This window comes from Theobroma umbraticum, unplaced genomic scaffold, assembly GCF_002168275.2.
Source record: "Theobroma umbraticum cultivar Fairchild unplaced genomic scaffold, ASM216827v3 scaffold_86.0, whole genome shotgun sequence".
NCBI classification, from domain to species: domain Eukaryota; kingdom Viridiplantae; phylum Streptophyta; class Magnoliopsida; order Malvales; family Malvaceae; genus Theobroma; species Theobroma umbraticum.
The window spans coordinates 4,368,226-4,382,820 of NW_018397263.1; the positions used below are offsets into that span (position 1 = coordinate 4,368,226).

General features: G+C 32.0%; 1 protein-coding gene across 1 annotated transcript; it reads left to right on the forward strand.

Annotated features, from left to right (window-relative positions):
- The first annotated feature begins 437 nt into the window (after nucleotides 1-437).
- On the forward strand, nucleotides 438-4,243 carry LOC110420866 (F-box family protein). The gene is made up of 3 exons (XM_021434254.1): nucleotides 438-579; nucleotides 2,358-3,474; nucleotides 3,893-4,243. Exons 1-2 carry the CDS (start codon nucleotides 548-550, stop codon nucleotides 3,454-3,456), a joined length of 1,131 nt encoding a protein of 376 aa, XP_021289929.1. The 5' UTR covers nucleotides 438-547; the 3' UTR covers nucleotides 3,457-3,474; nucleotides 3,893-4,243.
- The last annotated feature ends 10,352 nt before the right edge of the window (nucleotides 4,244-14,595 follow it).

Sequence of the window (14,595 nt, forward strand, 5' to 3'; positions counted from 1 at the left end):
ATTATTTTTTTAATAAAATAATTATAAATCAAATGTTGAAATATTATTTTTTTATATTTTAATTATTATTTTATTTATATATCAAACTTTATACTCATATTACTTGTCACTTTAAAATATAAACTAAAAGAATAATGCGAGGTCTCTTTTCATAAGCATGAACCAGTGAGTTAACAAAAGTGGTTTAAGTTTTATCTTATCTGTCTTCGGACTTATCCGTTTTCGGTTTTGGTAATAAGATTACCATTGACCCAAAGCCAACTGTAAAACAGACCTCACTGATCATTTGTCATTAAACTAATCAATAAACCCACAACACCTCATCCAAAGTCAGCTCAACCTAACATCAGTACGTGACGTGTCACTCATTCCTCGGTTGTTCCCTTGTCATTACTAAGTAAACAGCCACACCTGATTTTTCCATCCAACACGTTTTTGCCCACTACACTTGAGCTTGTCAGCTTGTTCTCTTTGCTTCTCTCTCTTTCCTTTCACTCCGGCACTCCCTTGAGACTTTCACACCAAAAGCTACAGTTTTTCTGCTACTATGGCTGGGAGAAAGAAAAGAAAGCTTAAATTGTGAGTTTTTTTCCTTTGTTTCTCTGAGTAACCAAGGTTGTAACTTTAGCATTTTTTTAATAAAAGTTGGAACCTTTAGTTGCTTATGGTTAGGGTTTCATGGAAATGGCATATGGATTTTAGGAATTAGAGCCTGTTGAGTGCTTTTTATGAGATAAAAATGTGTTCTTTACTGGATAATAAAGTTGAATTATGCCAAATTGTAGTCAAATCTGAAAATTTTGAGTTGCGCCTCAATTGGGTTTTTGTTTATGCCTATGATTGGGAATAATTCGGGGTTTTCGGAATTAGATCAATTTGAGGGTTTGCTAAAGTGTTAATGTGTTTTTTCAACTATTTTTCTATTTGGGTTTAGGGAAATTGCAGTGCTAATTGAGCACTTTAATGCTTTATGATTTGGATCTTTGGCCATGCTCAGAAATGATTTGAATGTTTAGGTGATTAGAGAAACTAGGTATTTACTGATTGTGTATGTATTGTTTAGGTTAATGTTGAAGTGGTGAGTTTGAATTTTGAAAGTTGGAGTCAAATTTTGGATATTTTTAACTTTCTTGGTTTTCAGGTTAAAATCCACGTCTTCGGGGAGTGATCATAGGCTTGTGGTGCTTTTCGTAGTTTTGAGCTCTTAATCATTCAGGACATTGTGGATGATTGATGTTAAAGTCTGATTTAAATACAGAGATACTGTTGAATTAAGTGCAGTGTTGGGTATTTCAATGCTAATAATGTGACTTCAATTTGATTGGATCACTGAACTTTAGTAGTGTCTTTTGCACCCCAAGGGAGGAGGTTCCAATGGTCAGTCAAAGAAGGGTCTTTGAGTTGTTATTACATGATAAAATTATGAGTCACTCATTTGCATACCATGTGAGGTAAATGGGGGATGAAAATGTAAAGTTATATTGCAATTTGCAACTTCTTTAGGTGGAGCTTTTTACTACCGATAGACATTTACCAATAAAGTTTGATATTTCCATTGAGGATTTGGTGAAGTATCAATGTCCTCTAAACTAAGATCAATTCCAGTTCATGAAATCATGATGGAGGTTGAGTTTCTTATGGGATTTTGAATTGGATCTCAATCCAAGGTTCAGGGATTAGAACAGTCTACTGTTTGATTGGTTGTTTTGTGTTCTTCCTATTAGTCATGGAATTATAGTTTTCAAAGATTGGTTCAAATTTATAGAAATCTTTTTATCATGCTGCATTTCAGGGTTATGAGCTGTTGTGCTTTAGGCTAAACAACAAAAATATGACTTTTCTTTTTAGGAGATATGACTTAATCTGTAGATAGTATTGGATTGAATGTGAATATGAAGCATTTTGGATGTTTGATGCTTGCGGCTTCTAATTGCCCTGAAAGACAACTGAACTTTATTGTTTCTTTTCTAGCTGAACTGTTGGTTTGGATTTTTTTCCCCCTGAAGTGGGGAGGTGTCCTATGGTTAAGTCAAATAAGTACCTTTTTTTGTGTATATTACCCTAAGTTCATGAGTGGCATATTAGCATGCAGTATGTAGTAAATGGAATATCAAAATGTACTTTTTTGTAAATATGTTTTTGTTGGTCCGTCTAATCAGTCTTTTCTAGATGTGGTCTAAGTTTAAGGAATGCAGCAAGCATTGAATTTTGAAATAGTTATAGAGCATGATTAAGCTGTCTGACTTGAGCATTTTAGGGTCCTTTGCTGGGTTTTGATGTCAGCCTTGTATCACTTCTTTTTCATGTTTTATAGCTAATAATGGCATTTTAATATCAATATCCTTTTGGCTCTATAGGTTAGCTGAAACAGTAAATGGGGATGAAAGAACAGCAACTGAGGATGGGAAGGAGAGGTTGGAGCTACAAACATGGTCTGATCTTCCTGTAGAACTTTTGGAATTGATTATGTCCCACCTAACGCTAGAGGATAACATTCGGGCATCTGCTGTCTGCAAGAGGTGGCACAAAGTTGCAATTTCTGTGCGGGTGGTGAATCAATCACCATGGCTCATGTACTTTCCAAAATATGGTCATTTATATGAGTTCTATGATCCATCAGAGCGTAAAACCTACTCCCTTGAGCTACCAGAGTTGCTTGGATCCAGGGTTTGTTACACTAAAGATGGTTGGTTGTTGCTCTACAGACCCAGAAATCACCGTGTGTTCTTCTTTAATCCCTTCACTCGTGAGATGATTAAGCTTCCCAGATTTGAGTTGACATATCAGATAGTCGCCTTCTCTTGTGCCCCAACATCTACCAGCTGTGTGGTTTTTACAATTAAGCACATCAGTCCTACTATTGTTGCTATCAGCACATGCCATCCTGGGGCATCGGAATGGGCCACTGTTAATCACCAGAATCGCTTGCCATTTGTTAGTAGCATTTGGAACAAACTTGTATTCTGCAGTGGAATCTTTTATTGTCTTAGTCTCACCGGTTGGTTAGGGGTTTATGATCCTCTGGAGCGTACCTGGAATGTTCTTGCTGTGCCTCCACCGAGATGTCCTGAGAATTTTTTTGCCAAAAATTGGTGGAAGGGCAAATTTATGGCAGAGCATAATGGAGACATCTTAGTTATCTATACATGTTGTACGGAGAACCCCATTATATTTAAACTGGATCAATCAGAAATGGTATGGGAAGAAATGCAAACCCTTGATGGTGTGACACTATTTGCAAGTTTCTTGTCATCTCATTCAAGAATTGATCTCCCTGGAATCATGAGGAACAGTGTGTACTTCTCTAAAGTTCGTTTCTTTGGAAAGCGTTGCATATCATACTCTCTTGATGACTGTAGATACTATCCCCGTAAACAGTGCTATGACTGGGGAGAGCAAGATCCCTTTGAGAACATATGGATTGAACCACCCGAGGATGCCTCATCCTTCATCTGAAGAACAGTATTAGTACAAGTGAGTATGTTTGAATGAAGCTCTCATGACATGCTTGTGATATATTTATCTTCTTATATTTCACAGCATCCATGGAATGGATATTGATGCTTTCTGTAGAATAATTGCTTATGGATGACTTGATTATGTATTAAAATAACCAAAATTGGTAGAACTCCATTGATGCTCGCTGTATTTGACAGAAGCACTTTGTCATGCTTCTCGGAGAATTCATGTAATCTTTATTTATTTTTCTTTCAAATATGAATGTCTTTCCCGTGTAAATTTATTCAAATGCAGCACTCTAGATCATATGTAATGTCAATTCTTAATCTTTTAGTTCAATAAAGCAGTAGCTAATCATCATCTTGGTTGATATCGTTTATGTGATTTGTGTTCCAAATAATGATAAGTTGTTACTACCTTATGATGTTCTCAGGTTTGTTACTTTTGTGGAGTGGGATTAGACCCAAGTTATTGCCTCAATGGAGTTGGTTCTGGAGTTAGAAGTTTCAATGAAGTTTGAGTTCATGGATTATGGAAGGTTATTTCATTCCGCTGGATGGAAATTGAACAGCAAAGGAGTTGGAGTTCCTGAAATTGCAAGCATATTTAGCTGCACTATATTATCTTATTCTTGGCACATCTCTTAGGTTATACTAATCATTCAAATACATTCAGATCGAATCTCTCCCTTTTTTTTTTTCGCTTTGATACTGCTTTAATGTCACTTCTCTTACGAAGTTGAAATCATATATAGTAATGTTTTCAGTCAAGTGTGTTAACATCAGCTGCTGCAGTTGCTTCATCAGGAACAAGAATCCTTGACCTTGGCAATGGCAGCAATGCTCGAACAAGACACAATATATGATTGTCTCTGCCCAACACTTGAATTCTCCTCACCCTCCAAAACCTTGATATATAATTGTTAAGTTGGGGAATATGACTTGCATTCACGAGCTCAAAAAATCCAAGAGTTAACCATCTTCTGTATCCAAATTCTCAATTATTGACTTTATCTAAGGTTCATCTAATTCAATACACTGTATACCAGAATGCATTAATCAAGCCTAATGTTAATTCTGTTTATTTACATAAAAGAAAGGCTTATCAGTTTTCTTCTTCTCTCTGCTGTAGCTAACAGTGATTGTATCTTCATCCGCACAATCATGAAATTGTATTAATTACAGTTTCAGGGGACAAATCTATTTGATTGTAAAATCCCAAAAGTTATAGAACCATAGAGTTGCAGTTTCAACTCAGAGAAGTGACGATGCGTTCATCATGGAAATATATTGATGAACAGGAATTATAAGGTTGACTAAAACTTTATATATACTCTAAAGTCAAAGAGAGTAGTTGAAAAAAACAGAAGAATGTGTTATGAAATATAACTTACAATTATTAGAAAAAATATTTAAGAGTAAAAAAATCTTATTTAAGTGTATATTTATAAATAAAATGAAGAGTCTATTTATAAGTTCATAACTCCTTGTATCATATTCTTATTCCAATTCAATTTATATCAAATCTTGATATACATAATCAAATATAAAAATTCAAATCAGATTACACTTTTTATATTTGGCATGTTAGGCCGTTTCACTTGGTTTGAACTTCTTGGATCATAACAAAATGGTCATTCACATATATATTTATAATACTTTCCCTTGAATGTCCATTGTATTAAAAATATGTCTCGTTAAAACTTTACTAGAAAAAAACCTCATGGGAAAAAAATTCAAGTAAAAAAAAATATATAATTCGTTTCAAGAAAATGCTTTTGAAATACTGTCTCATTAAAAACCTTATCAAGAAAAACCTAGTGGGAAAAATCTTGATGAATAAAAGATTGCAGTGCGTTTTTTACTCTCATTGATAACTGCATTATTTAAGATCTTTAAAACGGTGCATTCTAATATTTTATATCAACTTTTCAAATGTTGCAATAGAAAGAACTTTATTGAAGAACTTTGACGAAATATATTTTGTCTTATTGCCTTTAATGCATCTTTCCTTTAATTGGGTAATGTAAGCAATATTATCTTCATATAAAATTGTTTTAGGTAGTAAAATATTGGTTCTCTCAAAACCTTCAATAAATTTTGTACTATCAAATATTGTATTAGCATTGGTTTCTTTTATTGTCAAGTAAGAAAAATATTTTTTGTTTTTAAATATATAGTGTGCATTATAACAGTATCTACTAGATATATTTTTGCATCATTAATCTTGGATCCAACCAAATGAATATCCATATTTTAAATTAAGATATATAGTAAGCAAATTGTAAGTTAACATAACAGAACATTAAATATAGAATTTATTATTAAAACACCTAATAAGAATATATCATTTAAATATAATGAGAACATATAAAAGCATTTTTATAATAGCATTATACTAAAACATATCAATAAACTATTAAGAAATTTCATTTAGGATTTCCCATTACTAACAAGATAATTAATTTGTCCTTTAGGGAAGGCAAAAAAATTAAAAAAAAATCCAAATGTTTTATATCAACTTGATTATGATTAAAATAATCTTGAATGAAATTTATTTCAATATTTTTTCCTTTATTTTTTAATGATGCTTGATAAAGTTCAATAAGATGTTTTGTGATATTATAGGTACATGACCAATGACCTATCATATCACTTCAATAACAAAGATTTTCTATATTCTTTTTATTTTGTCCACTTTTATCTTTTCTTGTTTCTTTTCATTATTTATCTGCTCATGGTAGGTTAAAAGTATTCATTAACTCTTTAAGGATTAAAAATATTTTTATTATTAGAATAATGATTAGTGTAATCACTACAACTGCAATAATTATGATAACTTTTTTCACATTCATGACTATAATAATTAAAAAATGATTTTGTAGGGCTAATGATTTCCATTAGTAGCTCATTATTTTGTTCAATCACAAAAATATATGAAATTTGAAACAAAATATATTTTCAAACACCCAAAAGTATAAGTATTTTCTACTTGTTACAAAATAAACATCATATAAAGTTAGATATCATATGAAGTCAATTTTATATGTTCAATTTAAAAATGTCTTATGTAAAATCTCATAAGTCTAAGAACATATTTACATGCATTGAGCATAATCATATTTGAAATTCAAAACAAAGAAATTATGTATTGAGCAAATCATATCCCAACACTAAAATAGAGAGATAATATGTAATTATATTTATTTGTATGCTCAATTCGATTTAATAAATCAAGGGATAATTTATGATACACGCTACATGATAGAAATTCACATTCCAATTTAATAAATCAAAGGATAAAATATGATACATACTATATAATAGTAAATTCATTTTCCAATTAAGGGATAAAATATAATATATAATATATGATATTAAATTTACATTAAGACTAATTTTCAAGGAATGTAAACATCAAAGAGAAATTAAGTCACTTATCTTACTTGCTAAAATAAAAAATCAAAGACCAATAATTGAAATCCTTTTTGAAGCCTAAAAGAAGGGAAACTTTGACTTTGAAATAATTTGAAAACTGAAGAAAATTAAACTTCAAATTTGAGATGACGATGAAAACTTTTGAGTTTGAGATAATGGTGAAAACTAAATGATATCAAACTTGAGAGATTAGAGAATTGTGTTGATAACGTATATGAAATATAACTTAAAAGAACAACTATGAAAAAACAAATTAGAGTGACTATGAAGATCTTACTCAAGTTTATATTTACAAATAAAGTGATGGGCCTATTAATAGGCTAATAACTCCTTACATCCTAATTTTAATCCAATTCAATTTATATAAAATCTAAATATATGTAATCACATATAAGAGTTCAAATTAGATTACACTTCTTGTGTTTAGCTTGTTACGTTGTTTGCCTTCTTGTGTCTAGATAATATCATAATGGACATTTATACACAGCAGAATAATACTAATAATTTAAATATCCAAATAGCTTTACTACCCACATTAGGATTTGGGCAATTCCCTAATAACTACTGTTTTCTACCTTTTAAGATTTAACTAACTGCGCTTTGCCCTTTTTATTTAAGACATCAAACCAACATAAACAAGAACAAGATTTAGTTGAAAGCCACAAATCAGCTATCATGTGTTCCTCAAAGTTGAATGCTTTTTTTGAGAAGGTTAAGGCAAAGGTCGACTTTGATGAATATTTGGCCCTATTGGAGTACCTTCATGACTAAAGCACTAAAAGAATCACTATGGTCTGTTTGAAGGACATGGTGGTAGATTTGTTTCGAAAAGACCCTATGTGCATTGATTATTTTCTTTGTCTTTTCAACATCTCTGATGGTTTAACTCTACCAATAGAATCAGCGGAGAGCAGTCGCAAAAAGAAGAGGCCTAGAGGTTCTGAGGGAGCTTGAGAAACTAATGGATACAACAAGAAGATTAGTTCAGTTCAAAGCCATGACCCTAAATCTACTTCAAGAAACAAAACAAAGTATCTTCAGTTTGAAGCATTAAGGTTCTTGGAAAAAGTTAGGAAAGAAATCAGTTCTGAAAAATATCTTGCATTATTACACTATTTACACGATTATGGCATTGAAAAGATCACAAAGGACTATATGATGGATATGATGGCCGATAAGTTTCTAGAGTTTGAGAAAGATTTTTTTTGAGGTTTTGAAGTTTTATAAGACTTTAACTTAGTCATCATTGGAATTTGAAGAGATAATCAAAAAAGAAGAAGAAGAAACCAGACAAATACATGAAGAGTAGTATTACACAACTTGATGGGTTGACACTAACCTATTGATTTTTTCCTAAGAATCCTTCGGCTGAGTAGAATAGCACTAGTGAACTTGGTGATCTGGAAATGCTAAATAAATATTGCTTTTCTAAGGGTTCATTTGGTAATGGTAGGGTAAGGGCTAAAGACCTTTATGAAAAGATGTTGAATGAACGTGAAGATGAATTGTGTGTATCAGCTAGGGAAGATGAAATAGATTAAAAAAAGCTTGGCTGATCGAGATCAAGTCACACTGTTGTTGCAGGAATACTTTACAGAAGCAAAACAAAGTAAAAGAAGAACTCACGTGCCTCCCATATGATTTGGGGATTTCAAGTACATGTGTATATTTATTTTAATTGACTACTTTTACTGCTTTTACTTTTACAACGCTGTAAATATTGGTTAGTTGAGAATTAACTAAACTGAAGACTTTTCATTAATGTTATTAGTGAGTTAAGAATTAGGTACAAATATCTTCAGTTGTACTCATTTTTTTAACAAAATTCATCAGAAGTTTCCAACATTAGTCAAGAATTTATCTGTTCACTTTGGACTTCTCCTATGGCATCAGAGCAGATTTAGGCTTCCTAGTATGATTCTTCCCTAATTCTGCTTTGATTTGGGTTGAAGTTTCATTGATATTTAGCTTTCCTTAGTTGCATGAGCTAGATTTTCTATTTTAAAATTATTCCCTTGTTGAGAATTTCTTGAATCTTGCATTGATTTTACTGTTTCTTAAATCATTTGTTGTTGAAAAATGGGAGGTACTACTATCCAGAAAGTTTCCACAACCTTTGTAAAGGATTCACAATCGCCCTATTTTATGCATCACAGTAATCACCATGGATCAGTTATGATTAATCCTAAGCTCAATTCAAACAACTATGTGGCTTGGAACAAGTTATTTATGCTAGCCTTATCAATTAGGAATAAAGTTGGATTTATAGATGGGATTATTCTTAAGCCAACTAGTACTGATTCACTGTTTAGACCATGGATTAGATGTAATGACTTGATTATGGCATGGCTTTTAGAATCTATAACACCTTCTATTGCATCTATTATTTTTTATATGGATTTTGCTACAGAAATTTAGAGCACATTAAAGCAAAATTTTGCTCAACCGGATGATGTTAGGGTATGTAATTTGTAATATAACCTAAGTAATGTTACACAAAAAAATAGATTTGGGGATTCCTAATTCATAAAACTCAAAGGAATTTGGAAGGAACTAAGAAATTTCAGGCCCCTGCCACAATTGTGAGTGTGGTAAATGCAATTCAGCCTACTTTAAGAAATATTCTGATTAATATAAGAAAAATATGGTATTTAGGTTCATCAATAGATTAAATGTTTTTTCTCAACCTTGAGGACTCAAGTGATAGTCATATAGCCATTTTTTGCTTTAAACAAGGTATATGATTTGGTCTTGAGGGAAGGAAATCAAAGAAGTTTGTTGATTCAGTCAAATCCTGTAATAGAATCCTCTATTATGGCAGTAACAAGTGGTAGTAAGAAAAAGGGAAAATCATACTTAACTTGTAGCCATTGTGGCCAAAAAGTGTATGTGAAAAAAATGTTTTAAGCTTATTGGTTTTCTTGAAAATTTCAAATTCACAAAAGGAAATGGAAATTTCAAGAACAATGGCTTATCTGTAAACAGTGTTTTTGCTAATGCTGGTTTTAACTTTGCTAGAGAAATTTTTCCACAACTACGCCAGGAAGAAGAGCTCATTGGGTCTAGCTCCATGTCCCAATTTTCTCTCAGCAAGCATCAACTTTAGAAGTTAGTGGTTTTCTTCAATGATAGTAATTTTGGCACTGATAATGTTGTTGAAATTCTATCCAACACTTAGCAGCCAAAGTCTTCCCTCATTAACTCCACAGTAACATGTATTCTTTCTAACTATTTTTGTTCTAGTTTAAGTAATAGTCATTCCAATAAATATTCACATGTTCATAATATCATGATTAAACCAAACTCCTGGATACTGGATACTGGAACAAGTGATCATGTTTCTTGTTTTCTTAAAAACTTGACTACTGCATGTCTTGTTCACAATTGTTTTGTACAGGTGCCTAATAATGTTTAGGCAATGGTCACACACATAGGAACAATTAGGTTGACATCATTATTAGTTTTGCAAAATGTCATTTGTCCGCCATCATTTCAGTTTAATCTTGTTTCAATAAGCAAATTAACTCATTCTAAACAGAACTATGTTATTTTTATTGATACATGTGTTATCCAGGACATCACCTTTCGGAGAATGACTAAGGTTGCTAAAGTCAAATTAGGGCTGTATTTCATACATGACAATCAAGATGATCAGCATCTGTCCAATTATTGTATTGATAGGATTGTAAAATTTCCTTTTACAATTTCTGGTAATGGTTGTGAAACAACTCATAATCAGTTTGATCTTTGGTACTTTAGACTTGGGCATTTGCCTTCAAATAGAATAAGTGTGATACATCAACAGTATCCAACAATTCATTGTACAAGTGATTTGATTTTTGATGTATGTCATTTTACAAAACATAAAAAATTACATTTCCCTGTTCATGTTCAAATTACAGTTTTTGCATTTGAACTTTTGTGTGCTAATATTTAGGGGGCCTTATACAAGCCCTACTAATGGTGGCCATCATTATTTTCTTACATTGGTAGATGGCTTTTCCATATTTACCTAAATTTTTCTGATGAAAAATAAAGCTGAAGGTTCTATCATTGTACCATATTTTTATAATTATGTTAAAAATCAGTTTACAACCACCATTAAGTATATAAATTCAGATAATGGCAAAGAATTTCAACTCATTGATTTCTTCAACTCAACAGGTATCATACATCATTTGTCTTGTATTGAAACACTATAATAAAATGATGTTGCTTTTTCTTTTATGTTGGATATTTTCACAAAGGCCCAACTAACCTGTTAAAGTTTTATTAATAAAATAAAAATGATGTACATAAGGGAAGGGGACATAAACCATACCTCTAGAATTACATGAGATATAGAGGAAAAAAGACCTAATACAAGTATTACTTTCTTTGCATATTTTTTATAAATGTGCAGGTTAAGCAATATCTCCATTTTACATGAATCTAAGAAAAGCAAATAATAAATATAGAGTACTACTCCTTTATATTTATTTAAATTTAACATAAGGTAAATTGAGTTTATCCAATTGTAAATTCCATGTAATTGACCTTGATCCTGAAGGAAAACTTAAAGATTCTAATGTGAATAACCATGATTAGACAAGTAATCTATAACTTGGTTACCTTCTCAATGAATATGCGAAATTCTATAAAAAAAAATTGATGTAAACATTTCCTTATAAAAGCAAGTAAGTAACGAATGTCATGAGACCCTCTACTTCCCTCCATTATCATGTGTAGCATAACCATAACATCCATCTCAATCCAAATTTTGGATATACTATATTGTTGATATAAAAGAAAACCTCTATGTAAACTAATAATTTTGCTTTTAAAGAATTATTATGTCCAAGATTTTCAGAAAAGCTAAATATCAGCATACTTGTATGATCCTGCAGTATCCACCTCCTATAGCATTCTGAAAATTATCCTTGGAGCTACCATCAATATTCAATTTAAACTCACCTATCAATAGCTTATGCTAACAAATTATTCTACGTAGCAAGAATTGTGCTTTTTTGAAATCCAATCTCCACAATTGAGTTATCTGAATATCGCCTTTCCATTGCCATTTTTCCAAAAGCTTTCATGAAATAGTCGCATCAATAGTTTCAAAACATGCCACACGACTCTGTTGGGATACAAACCAAGGTCTTTGTATTTTGCATCATTACGTTCCACCTATAGGAACCGAGAGATAAATAATGACAATAAAATACAAATATGTCCATGCTTAGTATAATTGCCTAAATAAATCCATGCCCAGATAATTTGAATAATATTTTGAGATCTAATAATATAAATTTGAAAGAATTTTACAAAAAAATTCTGAACTTGTTTTGCCACTAGACTATCTCAAAGAACATGTAGAAGAGATTCTTTTGAATTGCAGCAAATACATTTAAAAGCTAATTGAATACCTTTAGCTTTCATCCTTAATTACATCGGTATCCAATTATGTATCATCCACCACAACAAAACAAAAATTGTGAGAGGAATAATTTTATGCCATATAAACTTAAAAAGATGATTAGCTAGTTGTTGGTGTTAGATTAATTTCCATGAACTCTCAATGGTGTAATCACCATTGGAAGTGGAAACCCAATAAGCAACATCTTCACTAAAAGAATCAATAAAAATTCTCAAAATATTATGGATCAAATCATCTGGTAGCACATTTTTTTAATTTTTCCACATCCCAATCATCATTGTTATAAAAATAACAAACTTTTATCACTGAATTAACATAATAAAGGGAAATAAATACCAAAGGATGTTCACCCATCCTACAATCATACTGAAAATTGAGATCACCCTTGCTGATTCTCCACTTAATATTATGTTATGTAATATGACAACTACTTAGCATTCGTTTAAAAATCTGAGAATCATGGATTTTCGGTTGGACATGCATAGGAATTCGACTAGCACGATATTTGTCCTTCATAAACTATGTCCAAAGGCTACTGCAAGTTTTAAATCGCCACCATAGTTTTATGACTAAGGCTTTAAATATATCCACCAAGCTTTTAATATTTAACCCCCTTCAGAACAAGGAAATGTGCCAGCCACAAATAACTTGGATGAATTAGAAGATAGTGAGGTAAAAGGTCGACTGAGTGATATTGATTCTATATCTACATATTTACCTGCTCAGACTTGTCCATGATTAATTCACTAATCTAGAAAGTAAGAGGGATTTCTGGAAAAATGATTCAAAAGCAGCTAAAAAAATTGCAGTTGATGCATAGTATTAAAATTTTAATCATTTTGGAACTTATGGTTGATGTTGTTAAAATTGACTATTTTAGGAGAAGGTTGGGGTATGAAGGAGTTGTGAGTAACTGCTTTAAAAAATATGACTCTTTTGGTCACATGATGTTAAATGTGAAGTCATATTTGATCACACCCAATGCTTGCATGTCCGATTTTCCCTCCCTTGGTTATTTTCATCTATTTTTGCTTCATTTGTTTATACTAAGTGTACAAGATTAGAGTGAAAAGCTTTATGGGACTGCCAAAGGAATCTATCTGCAGATATAAAAGAGCCATGGATGGTGGGGTGTGATTTTAATGTTATTTTGAGTAGGGCTGAACGACTATATGGTGCTGCACCTTATGATGGCTCAATTAAGGATTTTGCTACAACCTTGTTCGATAGTGGATTGATGGATGGCAGGTTTGAAGGCAATAAATTTACATGGACAAATTCTCATATGCTCCAAAGATTAGATCAGGTGGTGTATAATCATTATTAAGTAGAACTTTTTTCTACCACTAGAATTCAGCATTTAAATAAATATGGTTTGGATCATTGTCCATTGTTTCTTTCATGTTCTAATTCATCTCTAAAAGGTCCATCCTCCTTTAGGTTTTTTCATGCGTGGCTTAAACATCATGAGTTTCTAACTTTTGTGGAAAGAAATTGGAAGCTTCTTATACAGAGCAAGGGTTTGAAGGCTTCCTTAGGTAAGCAGCTACGTTTGAAGCATACTCTTAAATGGTGGAATAGGCTATCTTTAGAGATATATTTAGCAACCTAAAGGCAGTAGAAAAACAAGCAGCAGATAGTGAGATTTTATTTCAACTAGAGCAAACTGCGGTTAATAGGGAGCTCATGCATTGTTCCTATGCTAAGCTTAACCATCTCGCAAGCATTAAGGAGGTTTTTTGGTAGCAAAAGTCAGGTATTAAGTGGCTAGTTGACGGTGAGAGGAATACAAAGTTCTTCCATATGCGGATGCAGAAAAAGAAGGTGAAGAACCATATTTTTCGAATCCAAAATAGTGATGGTACTTTGACAGAAGATCCAGCCATGATACAGTCATCAGCAGTTGAATTCTTTTTGACTCTTATGAAAGCTGAAGCTTGAGCATCTCCCAATTTAATTCTTCATTAATTCCTAGTCTTATTTTAGAGACTGATAATGCTATCTTGTGTGCAGTTCCCACAATGTAAGAAGTTAAAGATGCTGTATTTGCTCTTGACAAAAATAGTGTAGCTAGGCCTGATAATTTTTCTTCCTTATTCTATCAACATTTTTTGGGGCATCATTGTTGAAGACCTCTTACAAGCACTGAGTGATTTTCTTTCATGGTGTGGCCTAACCAAGGGGAGTGACTTCAACTACTTTAGTTTTATTTCCTAAGAATTCCAATGCTTCTTAATGGAGTGAGTTTAGACCAATTAGTTTATGTACTGTTTTAAAAAA